We start from the raw sequence: 26,752 nt of genomic DNA, 5'->3' as shown, positions 1-26,752 counted from the left end.
ATGAGATATAAGGCATTACACAACATTACAGTTTTTAGAGATGGAAATGAACTTAAAGATCACTTAGTCTAATCCTGTCCATCCTGCCCCCTAACCCTACCTCCCCCATTTTACAGCAGATAAATTGAGTCCTAGAGGAGGTGACTGAGGAAGTGACAGGATTCAAATTCAGGTCCTTTGTTTCCAAATCCAGGGCTCTTTCTGGGACTAAGCTTTAGGGTTTAAGAAGTTTGTCCACAGCACATGAGGCAGATGAAATAACCTTTCTAGAGTAGCACTTCTGTCCATCCATATTCATGGGTAGTTCCAGTTTTCTTTGTGAAATTACTTTGCTGCATTACCAGAGAATGCTGCAAAAGTGGAAAGACCAGTTACACTTTATTTTCAAGATAAATTCTTGTTCCCTTCTCCCCCATCTCCCCTGCCAGATTGTCAAAAACCAGACTTGAATGTGTCTGACAAATTTTGAGGACTAGTTAGGGAAGTCTTCATGGAAAATGTTAATGCATGAGTTCAGAACAGAAAAGACGTGAATTGCTGTTTCCATTTTGCCGGCTGGGTCATCATCAGACATCATGCCGGTACCAGAGTCACATAGAATACAGAGAAATCAGACGTCAGGGGTTCTGGTATGGTGCTATTAGACATTCTTTGATGAAATTGGATATGAGTGTCTCTGTCTTTCTTTTAACCAAATTCTATTTTTTAGAGGCTTGAAAATATACACCTGTGCTTGTTAATTATGCTGAGTTTTCGGCATTATGGGCATGTGACAGGAATCCCCAGGCTAGCATGTTGTGCTTTAATGAGCCACGTTTTTAGCCACTTATAGACTCAATCATTTGACACCTACCCTCTGTGGGGATTCTGCTGAGATTCCCTAATCTGTAGCCTTGCTGCTCTCTCCCTTGTGGCTCTAAAATTCACAATTGATTTTTTTATTTCTAGAATTGTATCTGTCATCAGGCATGTGTGTATATGTTGATAATTTTTTTTAATTTTATAACTTTAAATATTTGAATGATGCTAGTCAGAAAAAACCTGCTCACAAGAATGTGGGCTCCTATATACACACTCAGACTCATGCTCATACACACAGACACACACAAGCACCCCCTCTGAGCCCTCTTCATAGAGCACAATATGCCTTTTGCAATGGTTTATGCACATGGTTCTGTACATTGTCCTTCCTACTCTGTTGTTCTGTCATTGACTGCATCAGTAGCTCCCCCATTCTTTGCCCTAGGGGGCATTTTTTTATGAGTTATTATAGTTCTTCCCACGTTATCCCTTAGTGGTCCCCTCTTTGCCTTAAGGCTCCTTCTACTTAGCTGTGTAGGTCTTCAAAACCCAGACCCATTGTCATTGATGGGTACGTTCCTGAAACTTTTCTGACTTTAGTGGAGGCCCTGTCAGAGCGGTCGCTTTCCTGGTAGGGCCTTCAAGAACCCAGGCTCACCAGCACACGTTGATGAGAGGTCAAAGCAGGCCTTGGGGCGGGGAGAGTTCACACTTCAGTGCTTAAAGAACACTTCAGGTAGACTGGCTATATAGCATCTGCACCTACCGATACTTAATGTGTTTGGATTCATTTATGTCCTGGCCTAGAAGCCCAAACTAGCTTGGTGTGTCAGGTGACATGTTTAACCTGAAGCTTAACTGACAGAGCCTCCTGATTGACAGGTGGACCCTGCTTCCCAGCCAGGAAGCTGAAGAGGTGAGAGCTTCTGTTAGGGTTGCTTCGATGCTTGTTTTGGGATGATTGAGGCAGAAATTAGCAGGAGCTCCTGTACCTGGCCAAACAGCCACCAGGCTATTGCTGAAGGGCAACAACATGAGAACCATGTCATCCCACTTGTCCCAAAGCTCATGGCTGTAAAGAGGGGTTAATGTGGTACCATGGATACCTCCATCTGGTTAAGTACCCTGTCTTTGAAAGCTGGGAGTCTGAGGGGAAGAATACAGAAAACTACATCCCTGGGATGGCACAGGGGAAGAAAATTCACCACTTCCACACATATGCAACTAAGTACTTTTATTAGGAGACTGATAAAAATTTGTCATGATAAATGTATATATTTCCAAGGGTTTAGGGTGAGGGGTCAGGGTGAAATCCCAAAGACTAATGTGTTATTTCTTTTTATTCTAATTCCTTTTCTCCATAATCCACTTCCCCTCCCCCTAATAGTTTGAACATGTTTCTGATACCTTCCTATGCCCATAGTTTTGATAATAGTGAGTATATATCTATTTCTGCTTGTTTTCAGAAAGATTTTCGTGTGCAGGAACTTCCACTAGCTCGTATAAAGAAGATCATGAAATTGGATGAAGATGTGAAGGTAAACTTATGTAACTTATTTTACAGTGTGAAGCTAAAAGTCATGGTCCTGAACATTTCCCATAGGGGATGAATTGTTCCTTTCCCCAGAGTACAAGATCTAATTAATAACAGCCACAGATATATTTTTCTTGGTACAGTTTGCAGTCAGAAAATGTGAGTTTGGCTCTGGCTTATCTTGACTCCACTCTCAGGTTCTTTAACCTCATTGGACCTCACTTAGTGAAAGGTTTGGCCTAGATGACTTGTAAGGCCTCTTCTTGCACTTAGTATCATTGCTAGTTCACAAATGGAAATGTTATGGTCCCTGGATTGGAATGGTTTAGCCTAGGGCTAGTCTGGCCCATACAAGTGCACTTAAAAAGATGATGGTGAGTTACTTGTATTTGAAGCTTGCTAAGATCACTGAGACCCTCAGGATTTGAAGTCTGAATATTTCCTTTCAAGCCAAGAGGGTGTGATTGGCATCACCTGTTTATCGTCTCCAAGGATCTGGGCTTGAAATGACCAATCATTGGTCGTTACAAGCTCCTTATGGGATCTTCTGATCTGTGTACTTGGAATAATAGATGCACTGCAGTTGGGTGCAGCTGAAGATAGCTTTCCCAGGACTCCTTCCTGACCTTAAGTTGTCCTTCAGAGGTGGAGGGAGGTAGTGGGCAGAGCACTTCATCAGAGGAAAGAACCAGGTTTGAGGGGCCTGGCTTTCCCCCCTTATCAGCCATGTAACCTCAAATATTTTTACCTGTCTCTGGACATCAGTTTCCTCATCTGTAAAATGAGAGTGTTGGAGTAAATGATCTCTGGTTCCCTTTTTACCTTTCACACACTACAACTTTGTGACCCTGTTTTAGACAGCAACCTTTTTCCACAGTAGCAGCAATAGGATCTCAGGATAAGTCTTAGGAATATTATTAGCTATTTCATCCCATTTTTTTTAACAATATTTTATAAAGTTTCATTGCTGCCTTTCATTGTTATTATTGTTTTTTTACAACACAGGCATTTCCCAATATATCCCCCTATCCTTTGTAACAGAAAAAGAAAACAGTTGAGCAAAATTGACTGACAGTGGTACCACATCTGGCAGGGTATGTAATATTCCATACCTGTTGCCCTCCACTACCCTATCTAGAAGGATGTGTGTGTGTTTCATCCTCTGTCCTCTAGGACCAAGATTGATCATTGTGTTTAATTCGAGTTGTTTTTTATTTGCAGTGTCATAGACACTGTGATACTGATCTCTTGATTCTGCTTTTTCATTCTACATCAGTTCATATAAGTTCCCAAATTTCTCTGTATTCCTTTATTCATGATTTCTTATAGTCCAGTGGTAATACATTACATTCTTATACTACAGTTTTGCTCAGTCAGTCCCAAATGAACACCTATTTTGTTTCATTTCATTTTTTTAATGTAATATAATATAATGTGATGTGATTTTTTTTCATAGATCCATAAAATGTCAGGGCTGGAATCCCTTCATCCCTTCATGAAGTCTTAAGTGCTAGAGAAATTGATTTGTTCGAGATCACACTGCTAGGATAAAAATTTTTGTACCATTTTGGCATGGTTTGTTCTGGACTTCGTACCTTGTGAGCTCTAGAAGGCTTTATAGTATTGACAGCATGTTAATTCTCACTATTTGTCTAGGAAGATCACACTCCTGACCTACCTTTAAAAGGACATTGCTTTTAGGTTGTGGTTTCTAGGAGACTCACTTTTTTTTTTTTTTTTGCTATCACAGAAAATACTGCTATTAATATTTTTATTATCACATTTTCCACATTTTATCTCATTTCCTTATATAGGGCAAAGACTTCATCCTCCTCTTACAGAGAGGGAAATGGACACAGAAAGATGAAGTGTGAATGATTGATTAGGAGCTGACCCAAAACTCCAACCCAGTTCTTCTGATTCATGCCTATGCTTCTTTCTGGGTACCTCCTCTTTAACTCATTTCTTAAAGAAAGGACAACAATGTCACCTTCTCACACTCATCCCTCCACTGTTTGCTTCCCAGTCACCTCTGTCTGGTTCTACTTCTCCTCCCCAAGCCCTAAATTTCTTCTCTAGGGGTAGGAGAGGAGATAAATGGAGCATTAGTAGTCACAGCTGTGAGACCTGCAGAGAACCCTAATTTCTCTTCCAGATGATAAGTGCTGAAGCCCCTGTGCTTTTCGCCAAGGCTGCCCAGATATTCATCACTGAGTTGACATTACGGGCCTGGATCCACACAGAAGACAACAAACGACGGACTCTTCAGGTAATTGACAGCAGCTTCTCCAGAGCAGGAGCAATCTGGTGTCTTCCCTCCTCTGGTTTGCTTAATTTTATGGTTTTGGGCCAGAGGCAGGGCTTTGTCTCTTCTTCAGATCCATCTGTTGCCTTCTTCTTCTTCCCAGGGAGAAAAATGTAGTGCTGTCAATTCTCTTGGAATAATGTTAATTTTTCCCCTTCTCATGCTTGCCTCCCTGTAATGACTGCAGCACCTTACCCTTTTTGCCCTTCAGGCCAAATAAGAACTCATAGGATAATAGGAATCCTTATCCAGTCATGGGGAGTCAGCGTTCTGGTGAACTGTCCAGGGTCCATGTGGGTGGATGGCACAACACGGCAGCCAGCACTACCAAACCTAATTCACATTTGTATAGCACTTGAAAGTTTGCAGAGCCAGAACAACTGATGATCTTAGGCGGCATTTTAAAAAGGCATAGTATCCAGAGCAAGAGGAATAACCGTCCTGCTGGGTTCCACCCTGCTCAGACCCCACCTGGAGCTCCAACACTTGAGAGTGTTGTCAGACTGGAAAAAATCCAGAGTGGGGAGGGCACTGGAGACTCCCTCACAGGAAGACTGTTTGGAGGGACTGGGAATGCTTAGTCCAGAGGAAGGAAGACTGGGTGAACTAGAACGAAGTGTAGGAAGGCTTACATAGGCCTCAGAAGGCATAGCTAGAAGTGGCAAGATAGATTCCTGATTGTTGTAAAGAAAAACTTCCTAACAGTTAAGAGTTAATTGACTGCCTGAGTTAAGTCTTCACAGGAAGGCTTGATGGCTACCCCTTGTAGGGGTGTGGCAGGAAAGATTCCAGTTCAAATGCTGTAGAATTCTCTGTTTCTGGTTGGGGCTCTGATTTCCTGTGGTGCAAATTCTATTTTCCTTTTTAGGAAGGGTAAAGACTTATTTCCTCTCATCCCCAGGAACTAACAATCAACACCAGAACTTAGTGCTGCTTCTTTTTAAAAAGTTACAGTCTAGATGTGGGCATCCCAATTTAAACCATTGTTAGACTAATTCAAGAACACCTTCATTTTCCAAGTGATCTATAACATTTTGTTCTATGTGTAGAGATAGTGCCTTTTCTCAGCAGCACCTCCCTTTTTCCTTTTCCCTCCACATTATATTTAGGGAGTTGGCATCACCAAGGATGTGACACAGCATAGCACCTTTGTCTTTTTGAACCCTGGTAAACACTGTCTGATGTGTCCTGCTTTGGGTTTAGAGAGTTTGTAGCCCACATTTTAGTAGACTCTACTATCTTATCAAACTTGCTGTTGGCAAGAATGCTGGACTGGAGTTTTGCATTTCAGTGGCTTGGGGCCATCGCAATCAAGAGAAGGAAAAAAAAAACCCAGAAATTTTCCATTCCCTCCCATCTTGTTAGAAGAGTCACCACACCATTATAGTGCTGAGCTTAGGGTCAGATGAGGTTTGGGATTTTGTTTTGCTTTTTAATAAGTATACCCAGAAAATGGGCACTTAACAACATGTCTCCAGCCAGACAGAGATTTAATCTACCTTCCAATTTGATGACCTCCTGAGTCCCACATTCAGAATCTACTGCTAACACTTATAGCAACCTCAGGCTTAGGTATTGCACTCACCAGAAACACACACTGCACATTTAAAGAATTTTTGTCCAGGTTGGATGAAATTGTCATCTTTCTTTAAGGAATAGTATATAGAAAACAAAAGGGCAGGGTGTTTAGTGGTTACAGTGCTGGATTCCGAGCCAGGTAGGATCTCAGCTTAGTTTTTGCCTGGAACATTTATTAGCTATTGAACCTGAAAAAGTTGCTGTGATCTCTCTGAGTCTCAGGCAGTGCTCTGAAAATGTGAGCTCTAGATAAGTTGGCTTCTGCATTGATGAAGGAGTTCTCTGCCTGTGAAATCTCAGGTTGGGAAGCTTTGACTTATATAGACTTCAGAGAGAACTGGACCCTTCTTGTGTGTTTCCCATAGGATCGTGGCTCTGGCAGAAGGGTTTTCATGCTTTTGTATTTTAGGATATGCCATTCTTTAGTTCCTGAAAAAACGTGCCAGCTTATGACCCATTTGAGGGACTGCTTGGTCATAAAGTATGTGTCATGTGCACCATATGATTCCATCCCCACCTCACCACCACATGTGACTTTGAGTCTTCACAGGTTAGAGAGAGCAGAACCACATAAAAATCCTGAGTGCACCTGTGAAAAAGCATGAGATCTTAACCTGGGATTGTACCCTCACCAGTCACTTGTTTTCCCAGAATACTGGCTGTGGGTATATAAGGCAGGTCAGTCCGTTTGTTCTTAGGCCTGTGTTTCATTCTTTTTCTTTTCCCCCTCCCCACTCTGTTGCAGAGAAATGATATTGCCATGGCGATTACAAAATTTGACCAGTTCGACTTTCTCATCGATATTGTTCCAAGAGATGAACTAAAACCTCCCAAGCGTCAGGTGAGCTGGAGTAGAATCATGTCCTCGTTGCTGGCAGGGAGCAGGGGAGTCCAAAGCATTTTGAATGTTCTTACCAAGTAAAAGTTTATTTCCTTCCAAGATCAATGTAGCTAATTGTATTTTTGCTTCTCTTTTCCTTAACTAAAACCACCCTGGGAGTTTCTGCCTGTTCTTACTTTGTACAGGGCCTGGTTTGTAACTGCAGGACAGAATGGGAGGGGAGGGGAGGAATAAGAGAAATCCACCAGAAGAACCTGGGGAGGGAGTGGGAGATTTTATAAATAGAATGCTACTGGCACTAGCTCATTATAACAGCTAGCTCTGTATTTTACAATTTGCAAAGCACTTTTCTTACAACAATTCTAGGAGGTAACTAGGACAAATAATATGAGGGTCCCCATTTGACAGATGAGAAAATTGAGGCACAGAGAGAGATGAAGTGACTTGCCCAGAGTCACATGTTTTACAGCAACAACTCAGATTTCTGTAGTGCTCTAGGGTTTACAGATGTTTTTCTTACAACAGTCCTTGTGAGAAGATAGTGTTTGAAAGTATTATTATCCCCATTTTATAGATAAGGGAGCTAAGACCCAGAGAATTTAAGTGGCTTGCCTAGAGTCACACAATTAGCAAGTGTCATAGTCTAAGATTCAAACCCTTCTTAAGGGTTTCCAAACAACACCACTTCCAAGACCATGCCACTTCTTCTCAGTGATAGATACAGAAGCTGTTAGAACTTCCAAGAACCTCAGAGATCTAGTCAAACCCACATGGAGGAGGTGAGGCCCAGAGGGCAGAAGCGACCTCTCCTTTGTAACCCTGAACTACTGATTGGCAGCACCCAACCTTAGACCTGGACCTTCTGATTCCAAGTACGGTCCTTCTCAGACCTCCATCTTGGCTACTGGGGACAGCTTGTCCACACAGTGACCTTCAGATGAGGGAATATGCTCCAAAGATTACACCAAGGGGTTTGTTTATTGACCCACCCTCCCCAAGTGCAGGCACCAATGTTTGTGGCAAACAGATGGGATCTGGTTTTTCACCCCTGGAAGAGCTAGTTCCCTAAACAATATCGGAGGACAAATGGCCTGCTTTCACTCCCCACTCCTTCCTCTGCTTCTCACTTTTACCCAAAGGACAAGCATCATGCATCACTTACAAATTATTCCTCAGCATAACTGGAAAGATACTCTCTTCCCTTTGGTTTTAGAGACTTAGGTTGAAATGTACAGAAAGACAGCAGGAGACAGCATGGTGCGATAGAAAGTGGTAGATTCAGAGTCTTAGGATATGGGTTCAAATCCTGTCTCTGTGATTTTGGGTAAATCATCACTCTCTCTGGCCTCAATTCCTCCCTCAGTAAAATGAGGAGGGTTGGACTGGTTGACCTCTTAAGATCCTTTTAGGCTGTAAATGTGATGGATAGTGGAAAGAAACGTGGTGTAAAGAGGATCCAAGTTCTAGGCTTGTTGCCAACACTTCACTTGCTCTGTGACCTTGGGCAGTTTTCTTCCCCTTCCTCTTGAAGACTCATTCTTCTCATCTGTAAAAGGAGAGGGCTTGAGTCAGGCAAACTCCAAGACCCCTTGACTATGGGTCTAAGCCTTGGTTCTTCCTGTATTTTTAATGTAAAATGTTAAGTGTTTGTACTGAGTGGCATGATGGTCAATGATTTCTGGCCACAGTCACACTGAATCTGTGCACTCTTCCCGTCTGTCTCGGTTAGTGAGAATAGCAGGCCCTGGGAAGGTATGAGTTGGGAGAGGTGGCGTGCAGAACCCTTCTGGCTCTGATGCGCCACATCATTGGAACTGAAGGGGCTCTGTTACCCTCCCAGAGCAGCACTGCTGTGTCCCAGCTCTCTCTGGGCAGTCTGTGCCGCTGTAAACATCCTTGACTGGAAGCTGTAAGGTGCTTGGAGGAGCTTTCAGTCGGATGTTTACAGCGGCAGGCTGCCACAGGCATCCCGGCCACAAGTAGGGTGGGAAGCAGCACTGCTTGCAGGGGCACGGGCACGGACTTCTCTGGCCCTACTCCCAGGGATAGCTACAGTAGGTGAACAGCCTGTAGGAAGAAGTCCGTCCAGCTTTCCCATCCTGAGCAAAGGAAACCACAAACAGATTTTGCTGTTAGAATTTTTTCACCCCTTTATATAATAAACGCTTCCTTTTACAGTGAGGTTGTAAGGACTTCTGTTCCCATGATCCTCCTTACTCTTGTTGGGGCTAGCAGACTATTCCTTAGATCTCTTCAGGGGTCATGTCTTCATATTTTTGTCTGCTTCCAAGCTGCAGTCAGTGCCTCCGCCCAAGATCGAAGGCCTTGGAGAAGCCCTGGCTCAGGTTCTTTTTAGAGCGCATGAAGCTGGAACAGCTTATCCTGCTCAACTCTAGCGCTTTGTAGCTAGTGGAGCAGTTGATTGACTTCCCATTCAGGACAGCTGCTGTCTGGCCTTTGAAGGGTTGAGATTGCTGAAAGCTGGCCTGAAATTCCAAGATAGCACTTTTAATCCTCTGTGGGCATGAAGCTCTCCCTTGTTCCAAATAGGCTGGCACCTCTTGAGCTTCTTTAAAACAGCCAACTCTCCAAATCTCTCTTTCTGAAAGAGGCAGCAGTTTGCTCTCCTCAGCAGTCCAGGAGCTGGCCACAGACTGCTCCTGCTTGGGCTGTGGCACGAGGCTGCTGGCGGACAGGCCTCCATTGGGGCCTCTTGGCTTTTGGGGATTCACGAAGGGAAGTCTAGGGAAAACAAGTTCCCTGGCCTGTGATCTTTTATCTGGCCCATATTTAAAGTTGAGTTGGAGGATGTCTACTGAAATCCCTGTTCTTCCAGGCAGTGATTTCTGGGGAGCAGTTTCTTCATCCCATTATCTATAGTCTTCTAAACCAGACACATTCATTCACTCTGGCATTTTCCCCCCTCACCATGTTCCAAGTCTTTTCAGCAGAAAGGAACTTCTCAAGAATCATGTGTTCTCATTTCTGATACTTCACAACAACTTGGCCCAGGTCCTAAAATAATTTCAGGTAAGGGCTATGTCTTAAACTGATGGCAGTCTCATCCTCCTTATCCTGTTATACCATCTGGGTTATCCTGCATCATGAAAGTGAGCACTGGCAGCTTGGACAAGCTCCTTCTCTGCTTGCTGCTTTGGGCACTGCCACATCAGAGGAGGCAAGACCCATAAGCTGCTGATAATAGAAAGAGTTGGATGGGCTTTTTGGGGTTTTGTCATTTGAAAGGATCATATTTGCTTTCATATTGGTTGGTGGCGCATTTGCCCAGTGGTGATGAGAGCATTCAGAGGGAGAACAGGGTGTGGAAGGATATAGAAGCCTCTTTGGCACAGCTCCATCTCCCTCACAGTACCCCAAAATAAGGCATGTAATACATTTTTAGTGATCAGTGATAGAGTGTACTATGTTTTTCTTGGTAGAAAAGATACATGAAGCCTGTTTCAGCAGCTCAGCAAAAATATACAGATCACATGGCTGTCTTTTGGCCAAGGCAAGACTTGGTATTTTATCTCTGCCACCACACAGGCCCGGCTGACAGGTTAATGTCTATTATTCTGGGGAGAAGGGGCCAGAGGTGTCACTATTATGTTGCTTTGGCAACAGAGGCTACAGAATGGAAATAAAAGACTGCAGGCCTCTCTCCCTGTGTCCCAGTTTAAACAGGTTCAGGTTTAAAGTTGTTTCTGCCTGGAGCACTGTGATACATTAACCTCGAAAGCCTGCTTTATGAAGGCAGAAAGTTGGTTTCCTTTGGTTCACTTTGGGATCAAGATTGTTGCAATCCTTCAGCTGTTGGGGCACCTCCCAGTGCAGGAGGGAACAACCTGCTCTGGGATTTGGGGCCTATCCCCTTCAGTGTTCCTGAAGCTGCAACAGACTTTGTTGCCAGATCACCTCAGACATATGAAAGGCAAAGCATGACAGAGCTCCCCTTTCCATCAGAAAACACTACCATCTTCCCCCAGCTTCAGATGTTCCAGTATGCCCTTGTTGGGAAAGCCAGCCATAAAGAGAGGAGAGGGGACAGCTTGGGGATCACATATTAATAACCAGGCCATCATGTCAGGGTCAGAAGGTTTGTGGCCTACCTTGAAACAGACATTCATTTTGATAGTTGGAGGGTAGCAGGCACCTAGTCCATTGCTGAGAGATATACAAAGCTTTTCTCATTTATAACTGTACTGTCCTTTACCAGCATGGCTCCTCACCATTGCATCCCCTTATGTGACGAAGACCACCAGTTAAAACATGCTTGCAGGCATGTGCTTCATCCTACAATGTTGGCCTCCAGCTCTGTATCAGTTCTTTGGAGGCAGGATTTCCCATAGCTTTCCAGATTGGTCTAAGAAGCAGCATGGGTCAGCAGAAACAGCACAGGGTTTGCCCATAGGTGACCCACCTCTGTTCCTTTACACCTTGCATGACCTTGGGCAAATCACTTTGTTTCTCTGGGCCTCCGTTTCTACCCTGGACAACGAAGGAGTTGGGTTGGACTTGATGGTCTCTGAGGCCTTGAACCTTCTGGGTTGTTGGAACTTGCACCTCATTGGTATCACGGTTGTGATCCCAGTGAACCCCCTCCATTACATAGTGAAATGCTTAGGGAGGGGTGGGAGATGGGGACTGGGCAGCAGATTAGAAATCTCTCTTCTACCTTGAAGAAGGTCAGGAAACATGATTTTTTTTATTGCAGTGCCCGTTAATCTAGAACAGGGACTCTTAATCTTTTTTTGTCGTTGTAGCAGTCTGGTGAAGCCTACGGACCCCTTCTCAGAATGATGTTTTTAAATGAATAAAATAAAATGCATAGGATTACAAAGGGAACCAATTAATTTGAGATATAGTTATCACAATTTTTTCTTAAATCGCAGACCCCAGGTTAAGAATTCCTGGGCTCGAATAAGCTAATGAATTAATATCTTTATTTAACAGATTTCAGGTAATAACTTTTTGGTTTCTATATCTGTGTGAAGCTTTGATTGTTGTTCTTATAGGGTCCAGCACACTGTCCCACCTTCCCAGAAATGGTGGTGGTGGGCTCTGGGCTGCCTTTTGTTTTCTCAGTGACAAGGGTGGCCCTGGACTCTTCTGGAGACAACCATGCTGTAGTGTGTGTAAACATCCTACACTCTCAGCTGTGAGCTCAAGGTGGCTGGGAGAGGGCTGTTTACTCCTTCTGCCATGGAGAACCCCAGGTGAACTTCGTGAGAAGACAGCTCTCCCTGTGGGAGGGGGAGAAGGGCCTGACCAGAGGTGCTGCACCCCAGCAAGGGTGGGTCAATCCCTGGCTGGAAGGAAAGCTGTTCAGCAGGTCCCTGGGCAGTGCTTTCATGGTTCACTACAGTCAATTTAGTAAACATTATTAAGTGCCTGCTTTTGCAAGCCCCTCTGCTGGAATCTGGAAAGAAATATGGGTTGTGATTTCCTAGAATGGAAAAAGTAGCTCCAGAGAGCAGACTACCACGGGCTTGACCCTGGACTTGTGAAACCAAAATGGCCATATGATGATGACACTGGAGCAGTGGATTGCTGAATTCCACCAGATGAGTGGGACTCTTTGCCGTTTTTGCTGTCCCAGATTGAGTCAACACTGCTTTGGATGGGGGTGATGTGGGAGAAAAGGGTGAGGCCTCAGGGTCATAGTGCTTCATTAGCACCTTCCAGTTAGCACCTCGATCAGGTAACAGGCCTGGAGAATGCTTACTGACAAGTCCTCCTGGTGCATGGGGTTTAGCTGCAGTAATTATTTGCAACTCATCGTGAAATGGGTGATTATGCTGTACTTCAGAAATTTGGCTGGATATTTTGTGGGGCCTTTGAAATCAGTTATTTTTAGTTTGATTTAACATAGCCAGGCTCTTGGAATTCCACTCTCCCTTGGCTTTAGATATGGAGAGATCAGCATTAGGCAGGGGAATGTGTGGAGCCGTTGGGGAAAGTGGAAATTCACTGAGGTGGCGGCTGCTGCTCTGGCTCTTACAATCGCTGTTTGCTGACTGTGTCCTTTTTCCCTCTTACCTGGGTCTGCTTCCACCCCACAGGAGGAGGTTCGCCAGTCTGTGACTCCTGCGGAGCCTGTCCAGTACTACTTCACACTGGCCCAGCAGCCCACGGCAGCTGTCCAGGTCCAGGGCCAGCAGACTGGCCAGCAGACCACCACCTCCACCACCACCATCCAGTCAGGACAGATCATCATTGCGCAGCCTCAACAGGGCCAGGTCAGTGAGCCAGTCGAGTTTATGCCATCCAGAAACCCTTTTCCCTGGCCCTACAAGTCATCAGTTATTATGTTGTAGGGGGAGAGGGGCAGAAATAGAGAGGGAAAATTGGTTGCCCAGATATAAAAGACAGTCACAGAAAACACTGAATCTCAAGTGCCGAAGAGACCCTCAGAGGGCATTTAGTCCAGCTCATTGCTGAACAGGAATCCCCTCTTAGAATCCCCGTGGTCACCCAGAGCTGGCAAAGCCATCGCCTCCTGAGGCAGCCAGTTTTAGTTCTGATAGGAAGTTTTCTTGTGCAGAGCCAAAACGGGCCTCCCGGCCTTTTCCACCCATTATTTCTGGTTCTGCTTTCTGGGGCCAAGCAGAGCCAGTCTGACCCATCTTCCATGAGATAACCTTTCAAATACTTGAAAACAACAGTCATGTTCCATGGCTTGTTCCCACCCCCTGCCTGCTCCCCTCTCCTCCTTCAGGTTAAAATCTGCAGTTCTTTCAGCTGATCATTATTATGGGATTGCCCTGCTGCCTTACCATCTGGAGCCCTCTGAATTAGCTCCAGTTTATCTAGTGGCCCTCCTACTGTGGTGTCCAGAATTGGGCGTAGTGCTCCAAAGAGGACCGGACAAGAGCAGAAGATGAGTCCTCCTGATGAGTTCCATTCCCAGCTTGGCCACTCACTCCCTGCCTGGGGAGCCTCCATTTTTCCATCTGACAAATGAAGGAATCAGTTTACTCAGAGAGCTGTGCTGACTGTGTAGAAAAAGTTAAATAGGGACCAGACTTGCTCTCTGGGAGCTTTCATTCCAGAACTGAAACTCAGACCCTTTAAAGGAATGATCCCCACTGCCAGCTTCCCTCCATTGTCCAACCCCACTGGTGTCAAGCAGCTGGTGCCTGGCATCCTAAGGGGTGGTGAGAGGTGGTAGAGAAAACTGCCTCTGTTCCCAGAAGGTAGACTCTCCTTGCTGGCGGAAGGGGTTTCCTGGGGCATGGGATCTAAATGTTGGTTCTGGATTTATCCATTTTAATCCCTGATCCTTTTTATCCTAGAAAGCCTCATTTCTAATACTTGAGACTCTGCAGTGGTTGGAGTCACACTTACCTCCATCTTTTCCCAAAAATAATTTTTAAGGGTCTTCTAAAGGTTGATCGTGATTGGATAGTCATCCCAAGGAGCTTTCTCAGTAGCCAGTTTACGCAGGCAGCAGCACATTCTACATATTAATTCGTAGTAGCAGAATTTACATGAGACCTTGTTTTCCCACAATGATTTAGAAATATCTCCCAAGGCTTCTGGAGAAACCATCTCTGATAACAGCGAGGCAGTGAGTGGTCAACAGCTCACCTGGGACTCTACCCCCTCTGGCTAAGTGGCTTAGTTTATTGGCTGCTGAGGCCAAGAGGGCAGTCAAATGTCCCTCCCCAGCCTCTCTTGGTGCTATTTCTACTCCACCCCCAAAACTTGAGCACCTCTGGAATTGTGGAAGTTTAACTGTAGGTCTTCTTAATGAGCAAAATAAATGTATTGTAGAATTAAAGGCAAATCATAATTAACCTATATTATGTAGAATTTTAAAGTTTCCAAAGTACTTTCCTATAACAGTTTTATGATGTAAGTTGTATGAGTTTCTTATCTGTTTTATATAGGTTGAAACTGAGTCTCTCGAAAGGCAAGTACACTAGCATATCCAGGATGGCCTTCTGGCATAAGTTCTTGGATCTGCTTTTCTAAAAGAAAAGCAGCTTTTGAGGATTTAACAATCTCCCAACAGAGAAAATACAAGTAGAGAAATAAAGACCAGCCCACAGGGCTTATAACTGTTTGATCATAAGCAACACATCACACGTCAACAGACAGATCCAACTGTCTGATCATCCCATACGTACATCGTTACCAGAGAGAGAAGCACCAACATTTGGGTTATCAAAGGGGTGGGGGCTCCTTAGAGGCTGCCCAGAGTCTCATCTGGTCATATCACATGAACATTCTTGTCATGATTGAGCCCCAGAGCAAAACCTCATATCACAACCCTCCTATTTCAGTGCCTAATTAACAAAAGGTAGGAAAGCCTTCGAGTAAGCAAACCTCCTCATATGCAAACTTTCCCTTAAACAGGTTCCTCCCCCAACAGGCTCCACTTGGGGCTTGTTAAAGGGCTACTAAAATCTTTTAACTCCCATTAACATATATCCCATGCACCTTACAGTCTCAGGGAAGCTGAATGACTTTTCCAGGGTCATATGACAAGTTGGCACCACAGACCAGGTTTGAACTTGGCTCTCCAAGAACAATGACCTTCTCACCACACCGCATCTACCACCCTAAAATTTCAATGAAACAAATCCAGTTTTCCTACAGTAAAATTGAAAACTATTTTATCTAATGGAAAATGATCACAATGAATTTTCCCTATCCCTGGAGAGCTCTTGATTTCATCTTTGCAAGATCTAGAATTTCCCTTCTCTTCTCCCGTTTCTGAGTGGTTGATTAAAGGACTTAACAGCCCTCCAGGGAGAAGGTTAGCAATGACCTACAGAAGGAGTGAAGGACCTTTTGGGTTTGTGATGGTATTGGTGGAGGGAATTCCTGATAAAGAAAGTCCCCCTACCAATGGAGATAGATTCCCCCCTCTGCCACTAGAATTAGAACAATTAGTGTTGACTGAATCACTCTCCCAGAGTCTCCAGGACTGGAACCCCCTAGTCATCCTGTCTCCTAAGCTTGTTCTCTGTGCACTAAACTGTGCTGCCTCCCAACGTGTTAATACTTTAAAAAACTATGTTGTTGTTGTCATCGTCATCATGATCATCATCATCTTAATGTGGTTACCCTGGATTATGTTTTGACATCATAACACCTTAAGTTTCCATTAATAATATTATGGACCCACATATCAAAATCCTTCTTACACCTTATGGCCTTATGAATCTATGCCCTCTCTCCGGAACAAGGGCAGTAGTGGGGTGTGGCATCCAACACAGCACATCTGTTCATCTGAGGATTCCTAATACTTCATGAAAGCCAGCATGGTACAGGGGACAGTGCCCTGGGTCACTTTGAGTAAGTCAGGTAACTTCGCCCACTGTAGTTTCTTTATCTGTAAAAGGAGGGGATCGTGGTTTCTAGGGTTCCTGCGAATTTTAAATCCAACATCTTCTGTTTGTATCAAGTTAGTTAGCACCCTGTTTGAGTGAATCCAAATCAGAAATTCTTGAACACTTGTTTAGTAAGAGCAAAGATTCTTTGAGCTGAAAGGGGCTTTAGAAGTCATTATTTCTTCTCCCTCATTTTGCAGAGGAGGAAAAAGTTCTTCTTAAGCTCTTTCCTGTTCAATTCCTGTTCGTGTCTTATGTCATCAGCTTTCCCATGAAGATCCAAATGGGAGGTGCTGGTCAGGGATCTGCTGTCCTCTTGCCTTCTACCACATGTCCAAGCTAGAAACACTTAGTGAAGGGTGAGATTTGGAATCTTTTTCCAAGCCAAAGCAACTTTTTCACCCTCTTGGATGAAGTTGTTCATGCATTCATAGAATCTGAAATTGTCAGAGCTAAATGGGCCCAAGAGAGTGTTCAGTCCATTCTCCTAGTTTTATAGAGAAGAAAGCCTTGACCCAGAGATAGGAGGGGACTTAACTTAAAGACATCAGAGCTCAGCAAGCTAAATCAGCTGACTTCCCCTGCCCTGCCGTTGGCTCATTCAACAAATGCTATATAGATTCTTCCCATGTCCAGTGTTTGCACCAGGGATGAGAGTTTACACAGCCTCAGTAGCTCCCCCTCATCCCCGGGCATAGGTGGGTCCTGATGTGATTTGGCTACCTGCGTATGAAAGAACAGAGGAAAACCTTGTGCGACTAGGGCTCTGCACATAGTGATAGTAGCAGCAGACATTTACGTAGACCTTTATGGCTCAAAGATTGCTGTTCATTTCTCTTTATCATCACCTCTGCTCAGTAAATATTGGCTGATGCCTTGAATTTAAAGGCACTTTTTAAGTTTTGCTCCCTTTCTTTACTTTGCCCAGGTCTTACGTGTCCAGTGGCATCTGTGACTTCCCTTGCATTTTGCCCTGGTGGTACCGAGCTGGGGCAGGAAAGGCAGTAAATGCTTGGAGGACAAGATCCATTTAGAGACTAAAATGACTTTCTTAGAATCCTGTGTTTGAGACCTAGAATAGATCTAGGAGGTCATCTTCTCTGCCTTCAAGCAGGTATCTCTTTTTACAGGTGGGGCAACTAAATCCCAGAGCCTTTCCTATGATTGCTCAGCTTTGAAGGGGGCAGAGCCATGGGCTAGATCCGGCATCTTCTGGCTTTTGGTCCATTGGTTTCATGTTAGATTGCCTGTTGTGTGCTCCTACAAGGTTTAGCCTGGCCTGGAGAGGAGCAGCACAGGCTAGCTATAGCTCCAAGGTGGCTGGAGAGAGTTGATTTTCTCTGGGGTTCAGAAGCCCTGGGATTGACCCACAAGTCAGGTTAACCATCCTCTTTTGGCTTTGACTCCTCATTTTTCACCCTTACTGGCAAATACACCAGCTAGGAGAAATGCAGTTGAGCAACGAGAGTCTTTCCTGCTATTGTTCATAGTCTTTAGGCCGTCTAGCTGGTCTCCCCCAATTCAGCCACTTTTCTGTCCTTTACCACCAGACCACCCCAGTGACGATGCAGGTTGGAGAAGGCCAGCAGGTACAGATCGTCCAGGCCCAGCCCCAGGGCCAGACGCAGCAGGCACCGAGCAGCACAGGACAGACCATGCAGGTGATGCAACAGATCATCACCAACACGGGGGAAATCCAGCAAATTCCGGTAAGAGCTTTTGAGAGGACTAGCTTTCCAGCCACCAAGCTGGGGAGACATCCAGCCTATGGCCCGAGGTCACACAGCCAGCCCTTTGCATTAGTCCTCTAGATGGGTTAGGAAGAGGTGTCTGTGGAAGGCCAGAAATACACTGGTTGCATATTCATGAGTCAGTTCCCTGTGGAGCCCGCAGTAAAGTGTATTTTTGGCTTTCATTTAACTGATCCATTCCTTCAGTGTGGACTGATTTTTTTTTCCCCTTGTGCCATGAGTATCTTATTTCTGAGGAGGATTGGCTTTTTGATTTGTCCTCTCTCTGCTCTTTTCCTTTCCTCCTGTCCTCCCCCTGTCCTTTCTCCCTACTCTCCTTGTTCTCTTTCTTTCTATTATTATTCTTTTCTTTGTCTCCCCTCTCTTCTGCCCATCTTTCACACTTTTTCCTTCCCAACTCTCTCCCTTCTCTCTCCCTTTTTCTCTCCTCCCACCCCTCTCCATCTCCTGGGTTATCCTGTGACTTAACAGTTGGTCACTTGGTCACTTTACTACTAAAGGCATCCCTCATATGTAGCAAGTGACCTGTAGGGGCCCTTCTATTCCTTGCACCTCCAGGAGAAAATGTAACTCATTTCAACCCATTTACATTCTGTTATCCAGACCTTTCTGGTTCCTCGTGATCGTCTGAGGGTACAGAGATTGATGACAGTTAAGGGAAGGTGGGGAAAGGGAGAGAACAGAAGAGGACCATGATGAGCCTCTGGATTCTGAGTGAATGGGCAGCCTTCTCTCTGCATGCAGATGACATCACTTTCAGTCCTATCCTGGACACACACAATGACAACCACATGCAAATGGGGATGTTAGCAATTGGAACCTTTGCAGTAACTCTGGCCCCAAAGTGGCATAACCCCCATAGAGAGAGAGAGAGATCTCTCATGGAGGATGAGCTGCTGGATTGAAACAGGTCTCAGAAGGCATTGATCTGAGTGGTCACCATCCTCCACCAAAAAACCCTTATTCATGGGGGGGACTTGCATCTCCCAAGGCAGCCCATCCCTCTGTTGTACAACTCTAGAAATAGGCATCTCTGCCACTTTCTCTCCATTGCTGCTAATCCTACTCTGGGTGAAGCAGAACCAGTCTCATTCTTTCCTATGACAGCCCTTCAAAGACTTGGAGACTTGGGCCCTTCAGGCTGTGGTGTCAGAGAAGTCCTTCAAAGCCTGTTTGAGTAAGCCTGTAGGGGTCACTGAGACACTGCCACAGAAATGGCATGGAAAGTGCAGGAAGGAGAGCCCTCCCTCTTGTAGAATCAAGAGGATTGCTTAGTTTTGGAGAAGTTAAAGGAGACCTTGCCCTGAAGGAGATATAGGCAAGGGATCCTGAAGAACTGGAACCTGCTTTTTGTGGAGATGAGGTGGTTTGGACCAGTGGCTTCGCTAACACCATCCTTCAAAAGAGAAATCAAGGAGAAACTTGGAGATTCCCTCCAAAGTTGGCACTTGGAACTTGATTATACCAGTAGTTTCTAAGATCACATTTATCATGAATCTCAGAATTTCAGAGCTGAAAGAAACAGGGCATCTAGTTTCCTTCTTTAGGAGCACTTAGCCTAGTGTTTGGCACATTGTAGGCGCTTAATAAATGTCTGTTGACTTGACTGACTTAAGTATCCCCCAGCAAGGAGTCATTCCATCTACTTGAGGACCGTCAGTGAGGTCAGAAACCCATTCCACTTTGATAGCTTTAATGGTCTTAAAACGTCTTCTTCTTATCACAATAATCCTGACACTCCACACTCATTACTCCCATTTCTGTCACAGAAGTCCTTCCCCCCCATGGCAGTCTTTAGATCCTTTAAGTCAGCTCATATATTTTTCTGCTCTCTCCTTCCCATTTCTTCAAAAGTCTCCTCCTCCCCTTTGGAGGTCTGTCTGGCTGTCTTCCCAGCTCTGTGTCAAGACTTTCAAACAAAGACCATATCCATCTTTTCTAATTGGCTTTTCATCCCTTGTTGTGTGACCATTCATCCAGAGCCTGGGACAGCACCCCAACCAGCTGTGTTGCAGCAGATGAGGTTTGCTAAGCCTCCTCCCACTTTCCCCAAGACTGCAGAAAACATTACATAGTCATACTAGCATGCTGAGATTTGGACTAGGATTTTAGCCCAGTCAAGCTGCTGCCCCACAGAAAGCCTCTCCTCCTCCTTTACCCCTGAGGTTTCCTGCCGTTGGGCACAGTGACTCTTTGTGGCCACTGTCTAGTTCTATCTGCAATTTGGACCAAATGAATGAAGACTAGTGGGTCCATGGAGGATTTAAAAGAGCTGTGCAGATCCAAAGTCTCCAATAAGTAGCCTTTCGCTCTGCCCTCCTTCCCAGCTTTGTTGCTTCTTCCCCTTCTCTCCCTTGTCTGGGTCTCACAGCCTCAACTTTGTTGGGAGAGAGCTACTTATTTATTTAACCCCACAGAGGACAGAGCACAGTGTCGCATCAGCACTTTTCTTGCTGAAACTCAGCGTTATGTGGAGACATTTGGAAAAGTGACATTCCCTACAGGGGAGTTTGATCCTGTAGGGAATTTAGGAAAGCTGCACCACAGTGTAGAAGGCTCTTACATAACATCCTTAGGAACCTCCCCTGCGCAGGTGAGCGGAGAGCCCAGGAGTGCAAGCAAACCTAATATAAACCAGAAACCCAGCAGTTTGTGTTTCTAAAATGGCCTGGTTTATTTTGTGTGTTTCTTTTACTGGGTGCACTCATTTGTATTTGTAGGTGAATATTTATAGAGCTATAGGACTAACTTCAAGTAAGAGTTGGGGAGTGGGGCCTCCGGGTCTGTTCCCTCACTCTCCCCTCTCTGGCCTCCCATTCTTTAGCAGCCCATGGGGAATAATGCTTTCGTGGTTCACTGTAGCATTAAGAGGTTTAGCTAAGGTCTCATTGCTACACACAGTTATTATTTTATCATCTAAAACTGAATCATGTGCATGTGTGAGTCCTGAGTATTTTTCAAAGCTTTGATTACCCAGACCAGTATGAATGTTCTGTGAAAGCCAGTTCTTTTTTTTATGTTCACCCCTACCCCGACCACCCCACAATGCTGGCATTTGCAGCATAGACCTAGGCAAACCTGGAAGGTCTGGGGTCCCTAAAAGCCATCTCCTTCAGCTGCTGTTACCCCTGTCTCTCTGGGGTGGTGGTGGCGGCCCACAGTACCCACTTTCTGCCTGGAGAGATGTGGGTTTAGTTAGCACTAAGGTTACTGAGCAGGGCGATGGCCATCTTTGATTGGGTCCCTGGCAGACATTGGAGCTCTTCACAGCATCAGATCAGTCAGCCCCCACCCTCAGCCTGCCTTCTCCTCCCTGACAACAAGTAGCCTCTTTGAACTGGCGCAGAAAGGAAAAGGAGAGGAGGAGAAAAAGCTACTGGACTCAAGCTGGTGGTGGTAGTGGTGGTGGTGGTGGTGGTAGGTCGGTCGTAGGTCTTCAGCTCTGGAAAGAGTAACCAGCTAGTGCAATGTTTCTGGCAACTTAAGAGATTCTCTAGTTTCGTTAAGAATAGCAATTGTGCTGGGCCCATTTTATTTTTTCCAAAGTCAGTGAAACCCTCCCCACCTTGCCCAGTCACTGTTCTTTTACCTACTTTTGACAGCTCTGCCCAGGAAAAGACTGTCTGTGTTCCTGGGCTGAGTTTTCTTTGGCTCTAGTTATGGAAATAATCACCTTAACATGTTTTAGGTTAACCAAGGTCTCTGTTTGTTTGTTTGTCTGTCTGCCCCATCTAGGTGCAGTTAAACGCTGGCCAGCTGCAGTATATCCGCTTAGCCCAGCCTGTATCAGGCACCCAGGTTGTTCAGGGACAGATCCAGACTCTGGCGGCTAGTGCACAGCAGGTTGGTACTGATGCCACTGGAGGCCAGAGGGGCTCCTGGGGGGAGACCCTCCTTCCCACTGGAATGACTCAGGCTCAGGATCCAGAGAGCCCAGCCTGCTCATAGCCCCCACTTTGGTAGTTGTTAGCGTGGGCATCCTAGAACTCATGGAACATCAGGAGCTGTAGAGTCAGAGATATAAAGCGTTGTGTCTGGAGGATTCTTGAAGGGTTACAAAATGCAAAGAGGGAGGATCGCTGGGATGCTTGAGAGACACAAACCAGTGACGTGAGTCCATGCCCCAGGTTGGCAGAGTTGTGCCAGGCTGCCCTAGCAGCTCAGTCCCAGAATCTTCTATCAGCAAGTCTGCTCACATTGAATCTTCCTACTTGGTTTTTTTCCTTACGGTAGGCAGATACCCCTCCACCGGGAAACCTGTTCTCCTTTTCTCTTGTACTTTGTTTTGAGATTTCTAAGCCACATGTTCATGGAGTCACAGGAACCCTGTTATGACTGGGGAGAGAATCAGGGGAATGAAGGGTGGTGGCTTCTATTGACTTTCGGTTTATCACTTGGGGCAAGAGAGGAGCAAGGGTGTGAAAGGACATGGCTTTCATGGGTTGTGACGATGAAGGAAGGTGGCTGCCATGGGATGTGGGCCCATTGCTTGAGGGAGAAAGGGGACATTGTTAATGGATCCTTTTCCCTTGAACCCAAAAAAAGCAGCGATCGTTTAAGAACTAGACCTGTCTGGTACAATTGCATCTTTGGTGATGCATCTATTGACAGTGGTGACAGGCTTAGGTTTCTAGAGCAGGTCTCCAAAGATCTCATTTGGGGAAATGTAAGGAAGGAGCCAAAAATGAAGCTTCCAGGTTCTGAGCTGCCCTTATTTAAAGGGCCCCAGCTTAACTTTCTATCATATTCTCCCAATTTCCTGAATTCAGACTCATTTCAGATGCCTGGTCCTGCTTCTGTTTGAGCCTCTAGCCTCCCTGAGAGAGCTGGCATTGTGTTCTGGGAAGTCTCGTGTGTGTGTGTGTGTGTGTGTGTGTGTGTGTGTAGGCAGAGAGCGAACATACATGTGTACATGTGGGCTGTAGCAAAGGCTAGGAGGTGCTGGACCATTCAACACTACACTGACCCATCCAAGTCCCCTATAGAATCCTGGGCAGTGCCAATGCTTTACAGACATTAAAGGCAAATTATATTTTCTTATGGTCATAGAACACCAGAGGTGGAAGGGACTTTAAGCATCTTCTGGTCCCACTTTTTCATTTACAAATAGAGAGGCCAAGGTTCAGAAAGTGGACATGGCATGTCTACAGCTAATGAGTATGGGACCTTCTCCCCTTCATACCAGTCATGGGACATCACATGCCTCCTCATGGAGTAGAACCACTCTTCCCTTGTCACAGCATCTCAGATAAGCATAGGAGGCTACTCAGGTCAATAAACTGGCTTTTCAGTTCTGTTCACAGATTGTTTCTCTTAAACCCACAAACTGATTTAGTAATGTTAGCCCATAGGTGAGGGCAGGGGAGTGGCTTATATGTGTACGCCCTCACCTCCATGCCATCCTTCCTGCCTTCTTCCGACCCTTGTGGGAAAAGAGCAACTCTCAGTTTGCTGTTTGGTCTCCCAGCCAAGGCCAGCCCTACCCTGGAATAAGAGAGAGAGAGAAAAGTGACTCTGTCTGTGTTAGCCACCCTCTAATGAAGGAAGCATCACTGTCCCCTTCCCCAGCTTCCTTTTTTGCAGTCCTTCCCACAGCCATAAGAGCTAGTCCCCTACCATCTCCAGCATTGAGCCCACCCCCTGTGAAAGTCATGTCCTCCACCATCCCATCAGTTTGTTCAGGCCATAGTGGGTTGTGGGAGGGGGATGCAGGGATGATCCATGGGAAGGCCCACCCTAGGGTGGTACTTGTGTAATGTGACCTTGTGTAATAAGACAACCCCCTAGAGTCTGAGGTTGGGGGTGGGCCATTGGAAGGCTCACATAACTGTCTGTGCCTGCAACTTACTTGCACACACACACACACCTTTTTTATTTCCCACAGATTACACAGACAGAGGTCCAGCAAGGACAGCAGCAGTTTAGCCAGTTCACAGATGGACAGGTAAGTCTTGGTTCTCCGAGAGGGGATGAGGTAGGGGGGCGGGTGGCATGAAAGAGAGAGGTTCCTTGGTAGGCAGCCATCAGTCTGGACAGGCTGCTTCAGGGCTGCCTGGGGAATGGAGATTGCTAAAACAAGGAGAATGTTCCCAGATGATCTTTAAGAACAGGACACACATCAGAATAATAGCTGGCAGGACTTAAGAGATAACCTGGTCCCATTATCTCATTATTGAGGGGAGGAAATTGAGACCCTGAAAAGGGAAAGGAGAACCTTGCCTTTCTGTCCTAGAGCAGAGTCCAGACCCTCCAAGCACAGGCTTTCCTGAGCCTCAGAGGAGCCTGGAGTGTTTGAAATGCCTAGGTCATGCTTTTTGAACCCCAAAGTGATGTAATGTGGCCTGCCCCAGACAAGCTTGGGCTGTCCTTAGGCTGGGTTTCCGCTAGGTTTCTGCTGCAGGACCAACCCCTCTTCTCCGTTCTGGGGAGACAAAAGGGGCAAAGCTAGAGTGGCCTTTTTCAGCTGTCCTCAAGGAGTCAAAGACAAAGGCAGAGGTGAGCAGGAGTTACACAGCATAGCGGGCATTGATGGCTTCTATTATTGGAGGAACTGTTCAAAGCGAGGTGCTCACAGGTCCGTCCCATTTCTTAAGTGCTTTGAGGTTTCCAAAGCATTTTTGTCACAACCAGCCCTAGGAGGGGCTACAGGGATTGTTACTCACATTTTATGGATGAGAACCGAGACTCAGGAAGTTGAGGTGACTTGCACATGGTCACATAGTTAAGGATCTGAAGCCGAGTCTCTTGACTCTGGGAACTAGCATCTTCCCTTGTCCACATTTCCTGCCCCTGTGCCTTCTCCAAGGGCCTGTGGTGGGTCCTGCATTTGGACTTGGAAGGGTGGAGGAGAAGGGAAGAAGGGTCTGCACAAAGCAGTGTGTACAGTGGGGCTTCTGTTGGCTTATGGCTCTGCCTCTTCATTAGGACCAAGGGCACAGTGCTCCTGTGCTTTGCCTTCTGGGCTTTAACCCTGCTCTTGAGGGGCACAGAGGGAGACCAAGCTCTAAGTCATCCACAAGGAGTCTGCCCCGGGGCATTTGGCTCAGGTGTGACCTGTTGAGTGCAGGACACCAAGCTCTAAGGTGGGAAGGGAGAGGGTGGCATTCTGGGGATAGGTCTTCTGACCTATACTGACATCCCTCTGGGATCTTTGCTTTCCTTCCCTTCCCTGCAGCAGCTGTACCAGATCCAGCAGGTCACCATGCCAGCAGGCCAGGACCTTGCACAACCCATGTTCATTCAGTCGGCTAACCAGGCGTCTGATGGGCAGACCCCTCAAGTGACGGGTGACTGAACCCCACTGGGGCCTCGCCCGGCACAGCCAGTGCACAGGGCCATACAGACTCCATTTCTGCCACTGTGGCCTGGTTTAAGTGTCCCACCACCCCTGCGCCTCCCAAGGGCAAAGACACTGGTGCACACAGCCCATGCTGAGGGCTAGGAAATCGCCAACTGAAAGATGCAATATTTTTTCATTTTCTTCTTGTCTTTGTTTTTTGTTTTTTAAAGGAATCAATATTTCAGTATGTTGAGCTGTATGTCCAATGCTATTGAAATGGGAAATATTCGACGATAACGTATTTATAGCATTTTCTTGAGGTATGGCTGCAAGTCTGCCTTCCTCATGCCCTTCTTCCCAAGAGCAGCTCTCCAGGTGTGGGAGTAGTTCTCACAACAGCTGCCTTAACCTTACTGGCCACCTGTGGCAAATGCACTCACTCCCCTAGGTCACTGGGTGGTTGGGTGGTCAGTTCTCTCCTGCCTCTGTCCAGAGCAAAGCATTTGCCTCTGGAAACTGCAGAAACATCATGGTGTTCAAAGATGAACTTGCCTCCAGGCTCAGTGTCTCGTTTCCTCTGGAACCCCTCTGTCCCAGGGAAACGGGGTCTTCCCCCTTCGCTTCCTCCCTCCACCTGCCCATCCCCCATTTTTTCTCCTCAAGAAGCAAATTAATAATTGTGCTCGTCTCCTCCGCTGCATGGACTTCAAGCTGCATGAATTGAAATGCAATGAATAAAGCTCCTTTTTAGAGAACTTGGAGTCTGGGTTTCTGGGATGGGGAGGGTGGAGGTGCTGACAAGGCATTCACAGAGCTGGTGGCACTTGGGGAGGGAGGGAAGTGATTTGAGGACTTTCATCCAGTGAGAGAAGAAGCACTTGGGGATGGTCCTGCTGCAGATTTGGTTTGAACCAGGGCAGAACAATCAGAATCCACTTGTCATAGGGATACCTTGCTGAGGCCTCCTAATCCTGTTCTCTGGACAGCTAGAGCTGAGCTGGGGCCTTTCATCACTTGAGGGGTTCCTGTGGACAAACCCAGGCCCACTCATATTGTTGAATTTTCATTGAAGTGAGGTGGTAGAATGTAGTAGAAATTCTAGCGCCATGGGTTGTGCATTTGGAATACCTGGCTTCTAGTCCTGATTGTTCCACTTAATAAAATGTGACCTTGAACGAAGTCCTTTCTACTCTTTGGGCCTCAGTTTATTCATGTGGAAAATGGGAAGAGGACTCTTCTAGATTGAGTGGTCTTTGTGCAAAGCAGAAGCCACCCCTCTAATAGATTTTTCTTTTAATTTTTATTCTAATTTTAGTAATAAT

At 45.8% G+C, this 26,752-nt stretch overlaps 1 protein-coding gene across 15 annotated transcripts in view; it reads left to right on the top strand.

Annotated features, from left to right (window-relative positions):
* Window positions 1–26,185, top strand: part of NFYC (nuclear transcription factor Y subunit gamma) — a 96,921-nt gene extending 70,736 nt beyond the window's left edge. For 7 of the 15 annotated variants that reach the window (XM_072609903.1, XM_072609901.1, XM_072609909.1 and 4 more), the window contains 8 exons: window positions 2,268–2,339; window positions 4,491–4,604; window positions 6,964–7,059; window positions 13,122–13,298; window positions 17,951–18,109; window positions 21,887–21,994; window positions 24,036–24,095; window positions 24,539–24,777. In XM_072609903.1, the coding sequence (XP_072466004.1) occupies window positions 2,268–2,339; window positions 4,491–4,604; window positions 6,964–7,059; window positions 13,122–13,298; window positions 17,951–18,109; window positions 21,887–21,994; window positions 24,036–24,095; window positions 24,539–24,670 (918 nt within the window). In that variant the 3' untranslated portion in view covers window positions 24,671–24,777. Of the gene's footprint in view, window positions 1–2,267; window positions 2,340–4,490; window positions 4,605–6,963; window positions 7,060–13,121; window positions 13,299–17,950; window positions 18,110–21,886; window positions 21,995–24,035; window positions 24,096–24,538; window positions 24,779–25,325 lie in introns of those variants that run through there. The other 8 variants (XM_072609916.1, XM_072609911.1, XM_072609915.1 and 5 more) reach the window with 2 other exon arrangements.
* The last annotated feature ends 567 nt before the right edge of the window (window positions 26,186–26,752 follow it).

The sequence above is a fragment of the Notamacropus eugenii genome, chromosome 5, assembly GCF_028372415.1.
Source record: "Notamacropus eugenii isolate mMacEug1 chromosome 5, mMacEug1.pri_v2, whole genome shotgun sequence".
Lineage (NCBI taxonomy): Eukaryota > Metazoa > Chordata > Mammalia > Diprotodontia > Macropodidae > Notamacropus > Notamacropus eugenii.
Note: the sequence above shows the minus strand (reverse complement) of the source record. Positions and strands in the feature narration are given on the sequence as shown.